The 17,991-nt window shown below is 39.2% G+C and overlaps 1 protein-coding gene across 1 annotated transcript in view; it reads left to right on the top strand.

Moving 5' to 3' along the window:
• Positions 1-14,490, top strand: part of LOC120730489 (mucin-2) — a 78,146-nt gene extending 63,656 nt beyond the window's left edge. The window contains exons 25-48 of the mRNA XM_040026894.1: positions 1,032-1,163; positions 1,365-2,526; positions 3,492-3,553; positions 3,608-3,820; positions 6,494-7,214; positions 7,420-7,506; positions 7,828-8,665; positions 8,810-8,984; positions 9,070-9,317; positions 9,495-9,678; positions 9,764-9,992; positions 10,071-10,255; positions 10,416-10,485; positions 11,260-11,360; positions 11,498-11,529; positions 11,652-11,829; positions 11,939-12,043; positions 13,024-13,064; positions 13,158-13,274; positions 13,370-13,468; positions 13,605-13,733; positions 13,817-13,856; positions 13,936-14,053; positions 14,146-14,490. Of these exons, the coding sequence (XP_039882828.1) occupies positions 1,032-1,163; positions 1,365-2,526; positions 3,492-3,553; positions 3,608-3,820; positions 6,494-7,214; positions 7,420-7,506; positions 7,828-8,665; positions 8,810-8,984; positions 9,070-9,317; positions 9,495-9,678; positions 9,764-9,992; positions 10,071-10,255; positions 10,416-10,485; positions 11,260-11,360; positions 11,498-11,529; positions 11,652-11,829; positions 11,939-12,043; positions 13,024-13,064; positions 13,158-13,274; positions 13,370-13,468; positions 13,605-13,733; positions 13,817-13,856; positions 13,936-14,053; positions 14,146-14,356 (5,477 nt within the window). The 3' untranslated portion in view covers positions 14,357-14,490. The remainder of the gene's footprint in view (positions 1-1,031; positions 1,164-1,364; positions 2,527-3,491; positions 3,554-3,607; positions 3,821-6,493; positions 7,215-7,419; positions 7,507-7,827; positions 8,666-8,809; positions 8,985-9,069; positions 9,318-9,494; positions 9,679-9,763; positions 9,993-10,070; positions 10,256-10,415; positions 10,486-11,259; positions 11,361-11,497; positions 11,530-11,651; positions 11,830-11,938; positions 12,044-13,023; positions 13,065-13,157; positions 13,275-13,369; positions 13,469-13,604; positions 13,734-13,816; positions 13,857-13,935; positions 14,054-14,145) is intronic.
• Positions 14,491-17,991: the final 3,501 nt, after the last annotated feature.

The raw sequence follows: 17,991 nt of genomic DNA, 5'->3' as shown, positions 1-17,991 counted from the left end.
AAAATCCTGGTTTAGCTTTTCTTAAGTTTCTCTTAAGCTGATTACAAAACTAAATCCAACCTTTTGAAGGCAAATCATTTCTCACTCACTACTGATAACTCCAGAGTTTTCCCTTCACCTCAGGTTAAGAGCCTTGGTGTCATCCTAGACAGTTCACTACCCTATAAATTTCACATCAATAATCTCACCCATTCTGCCTATTTCCATCTATGCAACATTAACCGATTATGTCCTTCTCTTACCACCCAGTCTACGTCCATTGTCTATAGTCGTGTTACCTCCTGCATTGACTATTGTAATTCTCTCTTGCATGGTCTCCCCCAAAAATCCCTCCAGAAGCTTCAACTGGTTCAAAACTCTGCTGCTCACATTATTACCAGAACCCCCTCCTACCAGCACATCACCCCTGTTCTGCATGAACTTCACTGGCTTCCTGTAAAATTCCAAATAATATACAAACTTCTTCTGCTCACCTTCAAGGACCTTAATAACCTTGTTCCCGCTTACCTTTCTGACCTTTTAAGCACTACCTCTTCTGCCCTCTCACTTTGGTCTTCTTCTTCTTTTATCCAACTTAATGTGCCTTCTTTTTTCCTCAGCACCACGGGAAGCATAGCTTTCAGCTATTCTACTACCAGGCTGGGGAATTCTCTGCCCCCAGACATAAGAAACATTGGTTCTCTCCTCCAGTTTAAATCTCAACTCAAAACCCATCTGTTCAAATCACTGTGAACCTCTTGTTTGTTTATTTTATCTTGTGCTTTTTGTTTTTATTGTTCTTCATTTTGTCTATAATGTGGTTTATTCTATTGTTAAATGTCCTTGGTCTCTTAAAAGTTGCTTTTTAAATCAAATGTATTATTATATTAATAAAACAAATTAAAGGAAATGACCTAACTGAAACGTAAGAAAAATAGTATATTAACATTTCCTGAAAAGTTGCAAGAGAAATTTTATTTAAAAGCTAAATTTTATTCAGAAAAGCCAGTCATTATAAAATTCATACACCTTTTTCTTTATTTTTTTCCTAGCTGTGTTTTGTGATTACTACAATAAACCAGGTGAATGTACATGGCACTATGAATACTGCCCTCCGCCCATATTATGCAGGACCTGTAATTATAAAGAAAGAAATTGTAGTAAATTTATATCCAAGCTAGAAGGTAAGTGGAACTGATACATTTCTACTGTCATTCATTTCTGTAAGAAACTATTACCAGAAAATAACTTATATTAAACTTATTATCAACTGTGCTGTAAAAGTTGATTTTTTTTTTTTAATTCACAACAAATTGAGATTAGTGCAGAAATGTAATTAATTTTGTAACCTATTGTGACTCAGTTTTAAATGGTCAATTATTCAGGTTGTTACCCTAAATGCCCAGACGACAAGCCCATATTTGATGAGAATACAAACAGCTGCGTTGGCAAATGTGAACAGATGACGACTAAAGCTACAACCATACCTACTACAACAACAACAACTCAGTCTACAACTACAACTGAAACATCAACTACTACAACCCCAACATCTACAACAACAACTCAGTCTACAACTACTACTGAAACACCAACTACTACAACCCCAACATCTACAACAACTACAACTGGAACACCAACTACTACAACCCCAACATCTACAACCACACCTACTCAGTCTACAACTACAACTGGAACACCAACTACTACAACCCCAACATCTACAACAACCACAACAGGAACACCAACTACTACAACCCCAACATCTACAACCACGCCTACTCAGTCTACAACTACAACTGGAACACCAACTACTACAACCCCAACATCTACAACAACAACTCAGTCTACAACTACAACTGGAACACCAACTACTACAATGTGCCAGTCAACTGTGACAGAATATTGTTATTGGTCACCATGGTATGATGAAGATAACCCTAAAAAGAACAACGGAAATGACATTGAATCATACAAGAACATCAAAGACAGTGGTAAAGAAATTTGTGACAATCCCAAGGAGATAGAGTGTAGGTCAACTGAATATCCTGAAATGAATTTAACTGACCATCTGAACTCTTTTATGAAGAAGAGAGTTGTTACCTGTGATTTAAAATTTGGGTTAATATGTAAAAAAGAGGATCAGCCTAGGAATCCTGGAAAATGCTTAAACTACAAGATCAGGGTAAACTGTTGTACACCCAAGGGGATATGTATAACAACTACAACTCAGTCTACAACTACAACTGAAACACCAACTACTACAACCCCAACATCTACAACAACCACAACAGGAACACCAACTACTACAACCCCAACATCTACAACCACACCTACTCAATCTACAACTACAACTGCAACACCAACTACTACAACCCCAACATCTACAACAACAACTCAGTCTACAACTACAACTGGAACAGCAACTACTACAATCCCAACATCTACAACAACCCCAACTGGAACAGCAACTACTACAACCCCAACATCTACAACAACAACTCAGTCTACAACTACTACTGAAACACCAACTACTACAACCCCAACATCTACAACAACCACAACTGGAAACGCCAACTACTACAACCCCAACATCTACAACCACGCCTACTCAGTCTACAACTACAACTGGAACAGCAACTACTACAACCCCAACATCTACAACAACCACAACAGGAACACCAACTACTACAACCCCAACATCTACAACCACGCCAACTCAGTCTACAAACAACCACAACTGGAACACCAACTACTACAACGCCAACATCTACAACCACGCCTACTCAGTCTACAACTACAACTGGAACACCAACTACTACAACCCCAACATCTACAACCACGCCTACTCAGTCTACGACTACAACTGGAACAGCAACTACTACAACCCCAACATCTACAACCACGCCTACTCAGTCTACAACTACAACTGAAACACCAACTACTACAACACCAACATCTACAACACAACTGCAGTCTTACAACTACTACTGAAAACCACGACTCACAACCCCAACATCTACAACCACGCCTACTCAGGCACAACACAACTGGAACAGCAACTAACAACCCAATAGCTACAACAACCACAACCAGGAACCACCAACTACACAAACCCCAACATCACCAACCAACACCTACTCAATCACAACTACACTGGACAAACACCAAACTACTGACAAAACCCCAACATCTACAACAACAAACTCAGTCTACAACTACACTGGAACAGCAACTACTACAATCCCAACATCTACAACAACTACAACTGAAACATCAACTACTACAACCCCAGCATCTACAACAACAACTCAGTCTACAAACTACTACTGAAACACCAAACTACTACAACCCCAACATCTACAACAACTACAACTGGAACACCAACTACTACAACCCCAACATCTACAACCACACCTACTCAATCTACAACTACAACTGGAACACCAAACTACTTACAACCCCCAACATCACAACAACCACAACGGAACACCAATTACTACAACCCCAACATCTACAACCACGCCTACTCAGTCTACAACTACAACTGGAACACCAACTACTACAACCCCAACATCTACAACAACAACTCAATCTACAACTACAACTGGAACACCAACTACTACAATGTGCCAGTCAACTGTGACAGAATATTGTTATTGGTCACCATGGTATGATGAAGATAACCCTAAAAAGAACAACGGAAATGACATTGAATCATACAAGAACATCAAAGACAGTGGTAAAGAAATTTGTGACAATCCCAAGGAGATAGAGTGTAGGTCAACTGAATATCCTGAAATGAATTTAACTGACCATCTGAACTCTTTTATGAAGAAGAGAGTTGTTACCTGTGATTTAAAATTTGGGTTAATATGTAAAAAAGAGGATCAGCCTAGGAATCCTGGAAAATGCTTAAACTACAAGATCAGGGTAAACTGTTGTACACCCAAGGGGATATGTATAACAACTACAACTCAGTCAACAACCACAACAGGAACACCAACTACTACAACCCCAACATCTACAAACAACCACAACAGGAACACACAACTACTACAATCCAACATCTAACAACCACAACCTACCAGTCTACAACACAAGGAACGCAACTCACTACCATCCCAAACATCTACAACAACCACAACCGGAACACCCAACTCTACCACACTCAACTCTTACACAACAACAACTCAGTCTACAACTACACTGAAACAATCACTACTACAACCCCAACATCTACAACAACACTCAGTCTACAACTACTACTGAAACACCCCACTACTACAACCCCAACATCTACAACAACCACAACTGGAACGCCAACTACTACAACCCCAACATCTACAACCACGCTACTCAGTCTACAACTACAAACTGGAACACCAAAACTACTACAACCCCAACCTACAACAACCACAACAGGAACACCAACTACTACACCCCACACATCTACAACCCCGCCTACTCAGTCTACAACTACAACTGCAACACCAACTACTACAACCCCAACATCTACCAACAACAACTCAGTCTACAACTACAACTGGAACACCAACTACTACAATGGGCCAGTCAACTGTGACAGAATATTGTTATTGGTCACCATGGTATGATGAAGATAACCCTAAAAAGAAACACGGAAATGACATTGAATCATACAAGAACATCAAAGACAGTGGTAAAGTAATTTGGACAATCCCAAGGAGATAGAGTGTAGGTCAACTGAATATCCTGAAATGAATTTAACTGACCATCTGAACTCTTTTAGAAGAAGAAAGACAGGCCAGTTGTTACCTGTGATTAAAAATGGGTAATGTGTAAAAAAGGGATCAGCCTAGGAACTCGGGAAAATGCGCAACACGAGAATCAGGGGAAATGTTGTAAACAACAAACAACTCCAGTCACAACTACAACGTAAACACCAACACGACAAACCTCAACCAACAACAACACCCAAACACAGAACACCACAACACCCATCACACTACCAACTCTCACCACTACCACCCACGTACAACCACCCACACGACCAATCCACAACACCACGGAAACCAACACGACAACCCCACATCACACAACCAACAACCGCTGACAACTACAACGGAACAGCAAACTACACAATCCCAACATCTACATAACAACCACAAACAGGAACACCAACTACACAACCCCAACACACAACAATGACTCAGGCTACAACTACTGACCGAAAACACCCCCTACACTCACCCCCAACACGACAACAACACAACGGAACGCAACACACTAACCCCAACACACAACCACGCCCACTCAGTCTACAACTATACTGGAACGCCACCTACTACAACCACAACAACATCTACAACAACCACAACAGGAACACCAACTACTACAACCCCAACATCTACAACCACGCCAACTCAGTCTACAACTGCAACTGGAACATGCAACTCACCATCACAACCCCCTGACTCAGCTACAACCACAAACTGAACACCAACTCCTACACCCCACCAACATCTACAACCACGCCTACTCAGTCTACGACTACAACTGGAACACCCAACTACTACAACCCCACATCTACAAACCACGCCTACTCAGTCTACAACTACAACTGCAACACCAACTACTACAACCCCAACATCTACAACAACAACTCAGTCTACAACTACAACTGGAACATCAAACTACTACAATCCCAACATCTACAACAACCACAACAGGAACACCAACTACTACAACCCCAACATCTACAACAGCAACTCAGTCTACAACTACTACTGGAAACACCAACTACTACAATCCCAACATCTACAACAACCACAACAGGAACACCAACTACTACAACCCCAACATCTACAACCATGCCTACTCAGTCTACAACTACAACTGGAACACCAACTACTACAACCCCAACATCTACAACCATGCCCTACTCAGTCTACAACTACAACTGGAACACCAACTACTACAACCCCAACATCTACAACAACCACAACAGGAACACCAACTACTACAACCCCAACATCTACAACAACAACTCAGTCTACAACTACAACTGAAACACCAACTACTACAACCCCAACATCTACAACAACCACAACAGGAACACCAACTACTACAACCCCAACATCTACAACCACGCCTACTCAGTCTACAACTACAACTGGAACACCAACTACTACAACCCCAACATCTACAACCACGCCTACTCAGTCTACAACTACAACTGGAACACCAACTACTACAACCCCAACATCTACAACAACAACTCAGTCTACAACTACAACTGGAACACCAACTACTACAATGGGCCAGTCAACTGTGACAGAATATTGTTATTGGTCACCATGGTATGATGAAGATAACCCTAAAAAGAACAACGGAAATGACATTGAATCATACAAGAACATCAAAGACAGTGGTAAAGTAATTTGTGACAATCCCAAGGAGATAGAGTGTAGGTCAACTGAATATCCTGAAATGAATTTAACTGACCATCTGAACTCTTTTATGAAGAAGAAAGACAGGCCAGTTGTTACCTGTGATTTAAAAATTGGGTTAATGTGTAAAAAAGAGGATCAGCCAAGGAATCCTGGAAAATGCTTTAACTACGAGATCAGGGTAAAATGTTGTATAACAACAACAACTCAGTCTACAACTACAACTGAAACACCAACTACTACAACCCCAACATCTACAACAACCACAACAGGAACACCAACTACTACAACCCCAACATCTACAACCACACCTACTCAATCTACAACTACAACTGGAACACCAACTACTACAACCCCAACATCTACAACAACAACTCAGTCTACAACTACAACTGGAACAGCAACTACTACAACCCCAACATCTACAACAACCACAACAGGAACACCAACTACTACAACCCCAACATCTACAACAACAACTCAGTCTACAACTACTACTGAAACACCAACTACTACAACCCCAACATCTACAACAACCACAACTGGAACGCCAACTACTACAACCCCAACATCTACAACCACGCCTACTCAGTCTACAACTACTACTGGAACGCCAACTACTACAACCACAACATCTACAACAACCACAACAGGAACACCAACTACTACAACCCCAACATCTACAACCACGCCAACTCAGTCTACAACTGCAACTGGAACAGCAACTACTACAACCCCAACATCTACAACCGCGCCTACTCAGTCTACAACTACAACTGCAACACCAACTACTACAACCCCAACATCTACAACCACGCCTACTCAGTCTACAACTACAACTGGAAACACCAACTACTACAACCCCAACATCTACAACCACGCCTACTCAGTCTACAACTACAACTGCAACACCAACTACTACAACCCCAACATCTACAACAACAACTCAGTCTACAACTACAACTGGAACAGCAACTACTACAATCCCAACATCTACAACAACCACAACAGGAACACCAACTACTACAACCCCAACATCTACAACAACAACTCAGTCTACAACTACTACTGAAACACCAACTACTACAACCCCAACATCTACAACAACCACAACAGGAACACCAACTACTACAACCCCAACATCTACAACCACGCCTACTCAGTCTACAACTACAACTGGAACACCAACTACTACAACCCCAACATCTACAACCACGCCTACTCAGTCTACAACTACAACTGGAACACCAACTACTACAACCCCAACATCTACAACAACCACAACAGGAACACCAACTACTACAACCCCAACATCTACAACAACAACTCAGTCTACAACTACAACTGAAACACCAACTACTACAACCCCAACATCTACAACAACCACAACAGGAACACCAACTACTACAACCCCAACATCTACAACCACGCCAACTCAGTCTACAACTACAACTGGAACACCAACTACTACAACCCCAACATCTACAACCACGCCTACTCAGTCTACAACTACAACTGGAACACCAACTACTACAACCCCAACATCTACAACCACGCCTACTCAGTCTACAACTACAACTGGAACACCAACTACTACAACCCCAACATCTACAACAACAACTCAGTCTACAACTACAACTGGAACACCAACTACTACAACCCCAACATCTACAACCACGACAACTGGGTCTACAACTACAACTGCAACACCAACTACTACAACCCCAACATCTACAACCACGCCTACTCAGTCTACAACAACAACAACTGGAACACCAACTACTACAACCCCAACATCTACAACAACCACAACAGGAACACCAACTACTACAACCCCAACATCTACAACCACACCTACTCAATCTACAACTACAACTGGAACACCAACTACTACAACCCCAACATCTACAACAACAACTCAGTCTACAACTACTACTGAAACACCAACTACTACAACCCCAACATCTACAACAACCACAACTGGAACGCCAACTACTACAACCCCAACATCTACAACCACGCCTACTCAGTCTACAACTACAACTGGAACAGCAACTACTACAACCCCAACATCTACAACAACCACAACAGGAACACCAACTACTACAACCCCAACATCTACAACCACGCCAACTCAGTCTACAACTACAACTGAAACACCAACCACTACAACACCAACACCTACAACACCAACTACTACAACCCCAACATCAAAAACAACTACCAAACCTTCATATTGTCCCGGTACAGAAACGGTATGAGTATATACCAACTTAAAGTGATACAAACATGTACTTTAATTTCTGGATCTCTGTTATATTGTTTTCTAATATGTATATAGCATACCCTTCTGAAACAGACCTAGCTAAGATACTGGACTTTTTCTCCCTCTATGCCAGGATAAAGGGCTTTGTCATCTTGGGAACTGCACTATGGCAAAAGGCATAGGCAAAAATCAATTTGAAATAGTCCCATATGAATGTCCACCTATTAAGGATATAACTTGTACCAATGAAAACAAAGCAGTTCTTATCTATGATGAGTACCATTGCTGTCAACACTACGTTTGTGACTGTAAGTTTTACTGTGGTTAAAGTAGTTTTCCATTCACTTTATTAAAAGTACATTTTAGATATTAAACTTTTTTCTTTCTTTTAAGGTGTATGTGAAGGGTGGGGAGATCCACATTACATCACATTTGATGGACTTTACTACAGTTATCAAGGAAACTGTACTTATGTTTTAATGGAAGAAATTGTAGCAAAGCATCACTTAAAGGTTTACATTGATAACGTGTTGTGTGATCCTGCTTTACACGTTTCCTGTCCTCGATCTATAATTATTTCCTATGGATCCCATGTTTTCAATTTGACAAACCATAACCTAATTGGAAGAGCAGATTTGGAGGTAAAACAAGGCACTCCAATGATTCACAGTTATTGCGTTGATATTTCTTTTCATACACAGCATTTATTTGTATTTCTCTAAAGGATTCAAAGATATGAGGGAACCAAATAGAAAAGCTAGATGTTGTTTTAGAGTATATATTGTAATTTATTACCATTTCACTTTTTTGTTTTGTAGGCACTGGAGCATCAAGTACGTCTGAAACTACCTTATTTTCACGATGGCATTAGGATCATGAATTCAGGCTTGGACTTAGTTTTGGAGATCACTTCACTAGAAGTGGTCATTACATTTGGATGGACTGGTTTCAGTATTAATCTTCCATATAAATATTTTGGCAAAAACACCCAGGGTCATTGTGGTAAGAGCTCCTTCTTAAGTAGCCACATTGCTTAATCCGTGGTTTCAGGCAAACAAAAATATTAAATTTTTATGATTACTGTCAGGAACGTGCAACAATAATCAGGCTGATGACTGCATGTTGCCTGGAGGTAAGCTGGTGGAAAGCTGTGCAGTGATGGCTGACCACTGGACTGCAAAAGAAATTGGCCGACGCAACTGTACTGTACCACCTCCACCTCCATCTCCATCTCCACCTCCATCTCCATCTCCATCTACATCTCCACCTCCATCTCCGTGCACGAATGACTCCATGTGTGAGCTGCTTAAGAGCAGGTAGACATTATTTAGCAGTTTACTTCCATACTGTTTGTATTTAAGACACAAAAGCTTCATTTTTGTCTTTTTTTACAGTCTCTTTGCAGAGTGCCATCCATTTGTCTCTCCAGAAAATTTTTACAAAGGTTGCATTTTTGATTGCCTCAATCTTAACAAAACAGAAGTTCTATGTACGAGTTTACAGACTTATGCTGCAGCCTGTGCTCAGGCTGGAGTTTGCATTTACTGGAGGAACCACACCAAAACAAAAAAGTGGTGTGGTAAGCAAGTTTGCATTATTTCATTGTAAATGTTGGGATTGTTGGAGGTAATATTTTTTTTAATCTTATGGCAATTAGCACACAAACAGACTACCATACATGTTATACAATAAAATGTATGTATGTTTTTATTGTTTTTTTTTTTATATTTCATGGACAGACAGTGCCTGCCCATCAAAAAAGGTTTATAAACATTGTGGTCCTGCAAATCAGCCAACCTGTGAAGACAAGTAAGTTATAATGGAAAAGGCTTTAATTGAGTACCCAAGCATTTCCTTAGACTATGGTCATAGCGGGCAGTACAAATTTATTTAAGAAGCAATTATAGAGTGTCCTATAGATGTGTTTCTTAGGGGAAAAGATTTAAACAGTAAATAAAACAAACACGACTTTGTAACCTATACAGCTGTTAAACAATTTGGATAAGGTTAATGAATGTATCTTTATTACTGTTGTCATAGTGCTTGTAGATCATAGGTGCACAGGGCAGAGCCAGGTCTCCAGGTCTCCACTACAAAACTACAAACAGGATACACTTATTACAAGTATTGTTATTACTAAAGGAGTTAGTGATGTTTTCTTAATAACTCACTTCTCCTCACACAACTGAGCAAAAACTGCACTCTACCACCACATGTTTTTTTTTTTAATTTACCCATTTATCCATTGTTAAAGTAGTTTAAATTCAAAGTGTCCATCAGTTTTCGAACAGACATCCAGGTTTAGTCTTCCAATAGTGTATCTGTTGTTCTATTTGACACACTTACTTGTTTGCATTTCATATTACCACTATTACTGAATTATTTGTCTTGTGGTACAGTCATTAACGTAACATTTTGCACTGACTGGGTAACAAGGGCCAGTAGATCAGACGTTTACTGACCCTTTTTTTTTTTTACTGGACCACAAAAAATATGTAAAAAGAAATATTAATAACACGGCAACTGCAATATTTTAGCAACTTAAAAGGCATAATGCTCTTTTTCGATGGTTGAATATTTTAGTCCTTATGAACCCACCATGAACTTCACTACTGAGGGATGCTTTTGTCCTGAAGGAATGATACTTTTCAGCAAACACTCCAACATATGTGTGAAAACATGTGGTAAGTGTGGCATAATAGCCCAAGCTTTACCATTTTTGTGAATGTGCAATATTCTGATGCTTTTGATTTGTGTGGGGGTGTGGAGGAAAACTTGAAACATAGGAAACTGCTATACTTAAATACTTGTGCTTTAACAGGATGTCTTGATACTAACGGTAATTCACGTGAGGTGAGCAAAGTCTTCTGTTAAAATCCTAACCTGTATTTTTTAACCGCAAGAGACAGTCATCAAATAGTAAATTAAATGTCCTTAGAAAGTAAACCTAAGTAATATGTATTTTTTTTTTTCAGTTCAATGAAAGATTTGAGCTAAAATGTCAGAACTGCACCTGTGAAGAATCTACAAAGAGTGTGTCTTGCAAGCCTAAGCAGTGCCCAAAACCAAAAATTACAGAATGCTCTGATGATGGATTTTTCCTCATCAACCAAACTGATCCATCAGACCCATGCTGCTCTATCCCTGTTTGCCGTAAGACTTGTAGCATCAAGGCATACATTTGTGTTTAATTTGTTAGTTATTTTTGGTTGATGTTAATTCTTGAACGTGGCTTTTAATAATTGTTTAATCATCTTCACAGAGTGTAAACCTAGCAGTTGCCGAGACATACACAGGACCTGTTCAATTGGAGAAACCCCAGTTGTTACTGTTCCTGAGGGAAAATGCTGTTCAAAACTGACGTGTGGTAAGTAGGGAGTCTGTGTGACCAGCTGACTAATTGCTAATGCTATTGTCACTAGTCAGTACAAGACATACTAATCATTTAATGGAATTGTTTTACATTTTAATTGAAACCCAATTCCTTTAAATTTTTGTTTACAACAATGAAGGGAACTAGGCTTTCTCCAAAGATTGATGGACATTCCCTTAGCAATAGGGTGAGGAGTTCAATTATTTGTGAGGGGTTCAGAGTAAAGCCCCCGCTCCTCCACAAAATAGTAAAAGAAGCCAGTTGAGGTGGGTGTCTCTTGGGTGAGTTGTTGCAACCAGGAATTTTCTACTGTAAGGAGGCCCTGGCATAAACACAGGACAATGCTGTCTCTTGGCTGGCCTGATCAACTAATCTCAGATAAGCTGGAGGAGGTGACAGCTCTGGACTTTCCCCTGCTTAACTACCGCCTACATGACCCAATTTCAGATAATAAGAAGAAAATGTATGGATGAGTTATCATTTTGTTATTTTAGATTTTAACTTTTATTGAAATGAATGACATTTATTGTCATGAATTTTTGAAGAGCGTACATCGTTCATATTGCACAGCACAATACACAACACTGTAAGTTGCAGTTTATTAGGTTTTTTGGATGTTAATTTGTCTTATGTTAATAATAGATGAACATTTTGTTTTAAAGTGTTTTTACATCTTATTTAACATCAGCTTATTTTAGTTGTTTTTCTTCTTCGTTGTCCAGAGTATAACCTGCAATGTTGTTAACACATGATGTAAGGTGTTGCACAGTTAAGCACATGGTTCATTAATGAAGAATGTGATTAGTGGTTTCAAATGGCTTTGTTTAATGAGGTTTTGACATTTGACACAATTGTTCTCAAATTTGGGTTGATATCTTAGTGTTTCTTAGTTTTAGACTAGTCAGCTAGTCAAATTTTTAATGGTAACATTAGCATTGTCACTTATCGTAATATTTTTTTTTACTTTTTCCCAGTACCTAAAAAGGTTTGTGTTCACAATGAGACTGAATATCAGGTAAAGAAGAAGCATGTGATTTGTTATCTTTTTAGTCTTTAAGGATTTCTGCTTCACATAATTCTGTACGACTATTTTCTGTTTATCTGCTAGCCTGGTTCTTCAGTTCCTGGGTCTGTATGTCAGGATTGCACCTGCGTGGCTGAACAAAATTCTAATGTATTCAAAGTAATTTGTAAGGATCAGGAATGTAACAAAACTTGTGATATGGTAAGAAAACCCCAGTTTAAACAAAAGCACTGTAGATGAAGCCTTATTGTATTGCACTTGGCAACCAAAATGTGCCCCCTCTCTTTATCTATCAGGGATATGGATATGTGGAAAGTGATTCAGATGAATGCTGCGGGAAGTGTGTACAGAAACACTGTGTTGTCAACATTAACGGAGCCAAGCAACTCTTGTCTGTAAGTTGGCTGCAAGGCCACATGCTTATGTTTATTAGTCTAAACCAGTGATTCCCAGATTTTTTTTTTGCTAGGCCCTGCTTTGTTTTACAAGTGTATGTGTGTGTATATATATATCTGTCTCATTTATCTTCAGCAAGGAGAAACCTGGTCACCATCGGAGAATAAGTGTGATGAATATAAATGTGTTAAGAATGGTGAGATCTTAACAATAAGCACTTCACACACAGTCTGCTCAGTATTCAATGAGAGCAACTGCCAACCTGTAAGTATCCCTGTTTTTAATATTTTATCGGAGTGAACAGAAGTTGAACAAATTTTGTTAATGTTGTATATTTTCCTCGTTAGGAAACAATTCAAACTGCAGCAAACGGGTGTTGCAAAATTTGTGAGTATATCATGTTAGTTTGTTTTGGGTTTAAGATACTTAAATTAAAATAGGCTAACTGCGCTTTCTTTATGAAAAGGTTTGGAGAAGCCATGCAAGTTAATGTTCATGAAAATCAATATTACACACAACAATTGTTGGTCTGCCCAGGAGGTAGATATGCCATATTGTGAAGGATCCTGCAACACTTACACCATGTAAGGATAATATTACATTTACCCTGGAAAGTTTTTAAAAGTACTGTTATATAGTTTAAGTATTAATTTAACACATATTCTTCTTTATTCAGGTACTCTGAAGCAGCAGCAGCTATGGAGCATTCCTGCTCATGCTGTAAGGAGATAAACTTCAGCAATCGCACTGTTGACCTGGTCTGCCCAAATGGAAACAGTGCCTCCTTCACATACATGTATGTGCAGCAGTGTGGGTGTACCAAGACGGACTGCACCGCAGCTGCTGGACATCATGTTCGCAGGAAGAGAAGCTTCACACTGCTGTGATAAATCAGTCTGTGTGTGAGGGATGTAGATATGTCCTCCCATATTATTAAAGCAATCATTAAATATCTACAAAATAAATGCCAATATAAGGAGAGCATTTATGAAAATTGATTCAATAAAAAGCATGCAACTCAGTTCAAGTCTCATTGTTTTCAATGTCTGCTTTGAGCTACTTAAACATGTATGACTGTATTTAAACACTATTTGCCATTGGTGATGTTTAAACCTAATACATGCACACAAATGGAATTACAAAGTTAATTTAAATTTTATCAAGCAGGTAGACGAGAGCCCCTCCAAGGACAAAAATGAACTGTCAGGAAGAACAAAGAAGAGCCACACTATATTGCTAAAAGTATTTGGATCATTCACACAGATGAACTTGAGTAACATCCCATTCTTAATCTATAGAATTTAATAAGATGTTGGCCCATCTTTTGCATCTATAACGGCTTCAACTGTTCTGGGAAGGCTTTCTTTAAGGTTTAGGAATGTGTTTATGGAAATTTCTGATCATACTTTCAGAAGTGTATTTGTGAGGTTAGACATTGATGTTGAACAAGAAGGCCTGCCTCACAGTCTCTGATCTAAATCATCCCAAAGGTGTTCTGTCAGGTTGAGGTCAAGACTCTGAGACTCTGCCAGTCTCCCAGGTGCATAAAGGATGATGTACAAAAAGAATAAACAAATAACTTAATTCAAAACAAAACAAAAATCTATTTACAGACCTCAAGTGGCTGAGCCAGCCTACATGTTATCTCACACACTCCCAGACTCCCTTAATACTCCATTGCTCCTCCCACTAGGCATATTATTCATCCAGTCTTCATTTCCTTCACAAAACAATCTTTTTTTCTCGGCTCATTTCCGCCCATATTTTCGACAACAATCACATTTACACACTTAGCACTTAGTTCCTCCTACACCGCGCGTAGGACGCTGACCGACATTGATTTGATCTCCATCAATGTCGGTCAGCGGCGACTGCTTCAGCTTCGTCCCAGGCAATGTCGACTGTTCTCAGATCATCCATAAACATTCCATGTGATCTTTGGTCCATGTGATTTTTGGTCGGCCTTGCTTTCGCATGCCTTGGGAGCCATGTAATCTTGGCCGGTTGATAAGGAGGTAGACGTAAATTATGGCCCACGAAGCAAAAGCACCTTTCTGCAACAACATCGGCTAAAGGGCGGTTACTTGCTCTTTGTAAGACCGTAGGTTATTCAGTAAGAAATTCTCAGGATTTACCGAAGGCCGTGTTGTTGACGCACATTCAGGTATCGAGTAATTGCATTTGTTGAGCGCCAACTTCACTCACATACAATGACCCTAAATTGATTGCAAGTTATTTTCTGAAAACAGTTTCATGCGTCAATGGATCTCAAGTGAGGTTACGTGCTGACCGAGGTACAGAAAATGGTTGGGTTGAACAAATGCAGATGTTTTTACGGAGAAACCACACAGACAGTTTTGCGGGTGAGAAACGTTTCCTTTACGGAAGAAGTACGGCCAACCAACGTATAGAAGGATGGTGGGCTACCCTACGCAAACAGAGTGCACAATTTTGGATGAACTTATTTCAAACTTTTCAGGATGATGGCCACTTCACAGGGGATTTTTTGGACAAAAGTCTTATCCAATTCTGCTTTCTCAATCTTATTCAGGTAAAAGCATGCTATGTAATGTCTTAGCTGCATAAATAGAAAATATAAATAAGGTTAGAACTTTTTTTTTCTTTAAATTAAATATGAATTTTATTTCCATTTTAATATGTCTTGATGCATGCTCAATCAGCCAGGTAAGGATTGATTTTTGACAAAACATTTCTCACACTGAAAGCGCTATATCCAGATGAACAGAATCAACTTCCTGAAGAAGATGCCAGCGAGACATCTGAAGTGGTGTTTGTCTCAGAAAGCAGTGGCAGTGATATTAATCCATTGCAAGTGGGGGAAGTCAGGGGTAATTTTGATGAAGTCATCGCTGGTTCAGAAATTTTAGATGATCCAGAAATTACTTTTGGTCCACTTTTTGATGCTGAAGAAGATACAGAAGATACATTAGTCTATGAGGGTTTTCTTGTCCCCCTCAGTCCACCTAATTCAGAGAACGTAATAACAATCACCATACGTCATACTGACACTTTACATGACATGATTACTGCTTTCTCTGATGCAGAGATTTTGAGCAAAACACTGAATGTGAAGTGCATACTTCCAGACAACACAGAAGAACCAGGCACTGGGTCAGGAATACTAAGAGATGTACTCACATGCTTCTGGCATGAATTTTATGAGCGATGCACCCTAGGTGCAACAGTTAAAGTGCCATTCATTCGCCATGATTTTCCTGCTGAAAAATGGAAGGCAGTTGGGCGAATACTCTTGAAAGGTTACCAAGAATGTCAGTATTTTCCAAATAAACTTGCAATCCCTTTTCTGGAACAAGTGCTTTTCAGTGGTGTTTACAGTGATCTTAAAGCACACTTTCTACAGTTTGTCAGCAGCCAAGAATGTGATGTTTTGATGGAAGCAGTAAAACATTTCTCTGCAGTTGACTTGGATGATCTTGTGGAAGTTCTTGACAGCTATGGCTGTAGAAAAAGAATCACTGCTGAGACTCTTCCTACAATCCTTGATGAAATAGCACACAAAGAGCTTGTCCAAAAACCAATGTTTGTTATTGACTGCTGGAGGGAGATCATCTACCCCCATATCTCCCTCAGTCCGGAGGGACTGACCAAGTTATTCTCTGAACTGCAACCAACTTCAAAAAAAGTGTGCCAGCTGCTGAAATTTGCTGTGGATTTGACTCCACAACAAAAAGAAGTGAAAAATCATCTCAAAAGATTCATCAGAGAGCTGGAGACCATTAAACTTCAGAAATGTATGCGTTTCTGCACCGGATCTGACCTTATAGTAACAAACAGTATTTATGTGGAATTTCAAGATATGTTTACAAGAAGACCAGTCGGACACACATGTGGGAATGTTCTGCAGCTAGCTAACAGCTATGAAAACTTCCCAGATTTTCATTCTGAATTTAATGCAGTTCTTGAAAGTAATGTCTGGGTGATGGACATTGTTTAGACTCTCACAGCAATGCGCTACATTTGAACTACTCATGCACACTAGACCATAACTGTAAAGAGATCTTAGGAATATGTATTTTTATGTATTTTGAACTTAGACAGTATACTTTTTTTAATTAGAGATAAGTTTCTTATCTCTGTTAGAAGTCCAGTTTTGGCTAATATTTCATTTTCTTTTATCATTTTGAGTTTTACATGATACAGTCACAAAACAAAACGAACGGGTACACTGTTTACTACCATACCCAGAGCTGTCTTCACCAAATCCAAGCTTTCCAGCTGTAAGACAGAACCCTTCAGCAAAAGCATGAAGAAAGAATACTAAAGATCTATAAACTATAATTAAACTGCTCTTAAACTTTCTTTAATGCACCATGTGTGGTGCATGGTTCAGCACAGTCAAATACTTTTGTAAGTAATTAGTTTAAGACTAATTCATTCAGATGGTATTTTCTTATTAGGTCAAGGCTAAAACTGAACATAGTTATAACGTAAAAGTAATGCTGTTATTCAACACTGTATTGTAAAAGAAATAAGTACAATT

This window comes from Simochromis diagramma, unplaced genomic scaffold (genome assembly GCF_900408965.1).
Source record: "Simochromis diagramma unplaced genomic scaffold, fSimDia1.1 OVJJ01000293.1, whole genome shotgun sequence".
In the NCBI taxonomy this organism is placed as follows: domain Eukaryota; kingdom Metazoa; phylum Chordata; class Actinopteri; order Cichliformes; family Cichlidae; genus Simochromis; species Simochromis diagramma.
The sequence above is the reverse complement of the archived record's forward strand: the minus strand, read 5'-3'. Positions and strand labels throughout refer to the sequence as shown.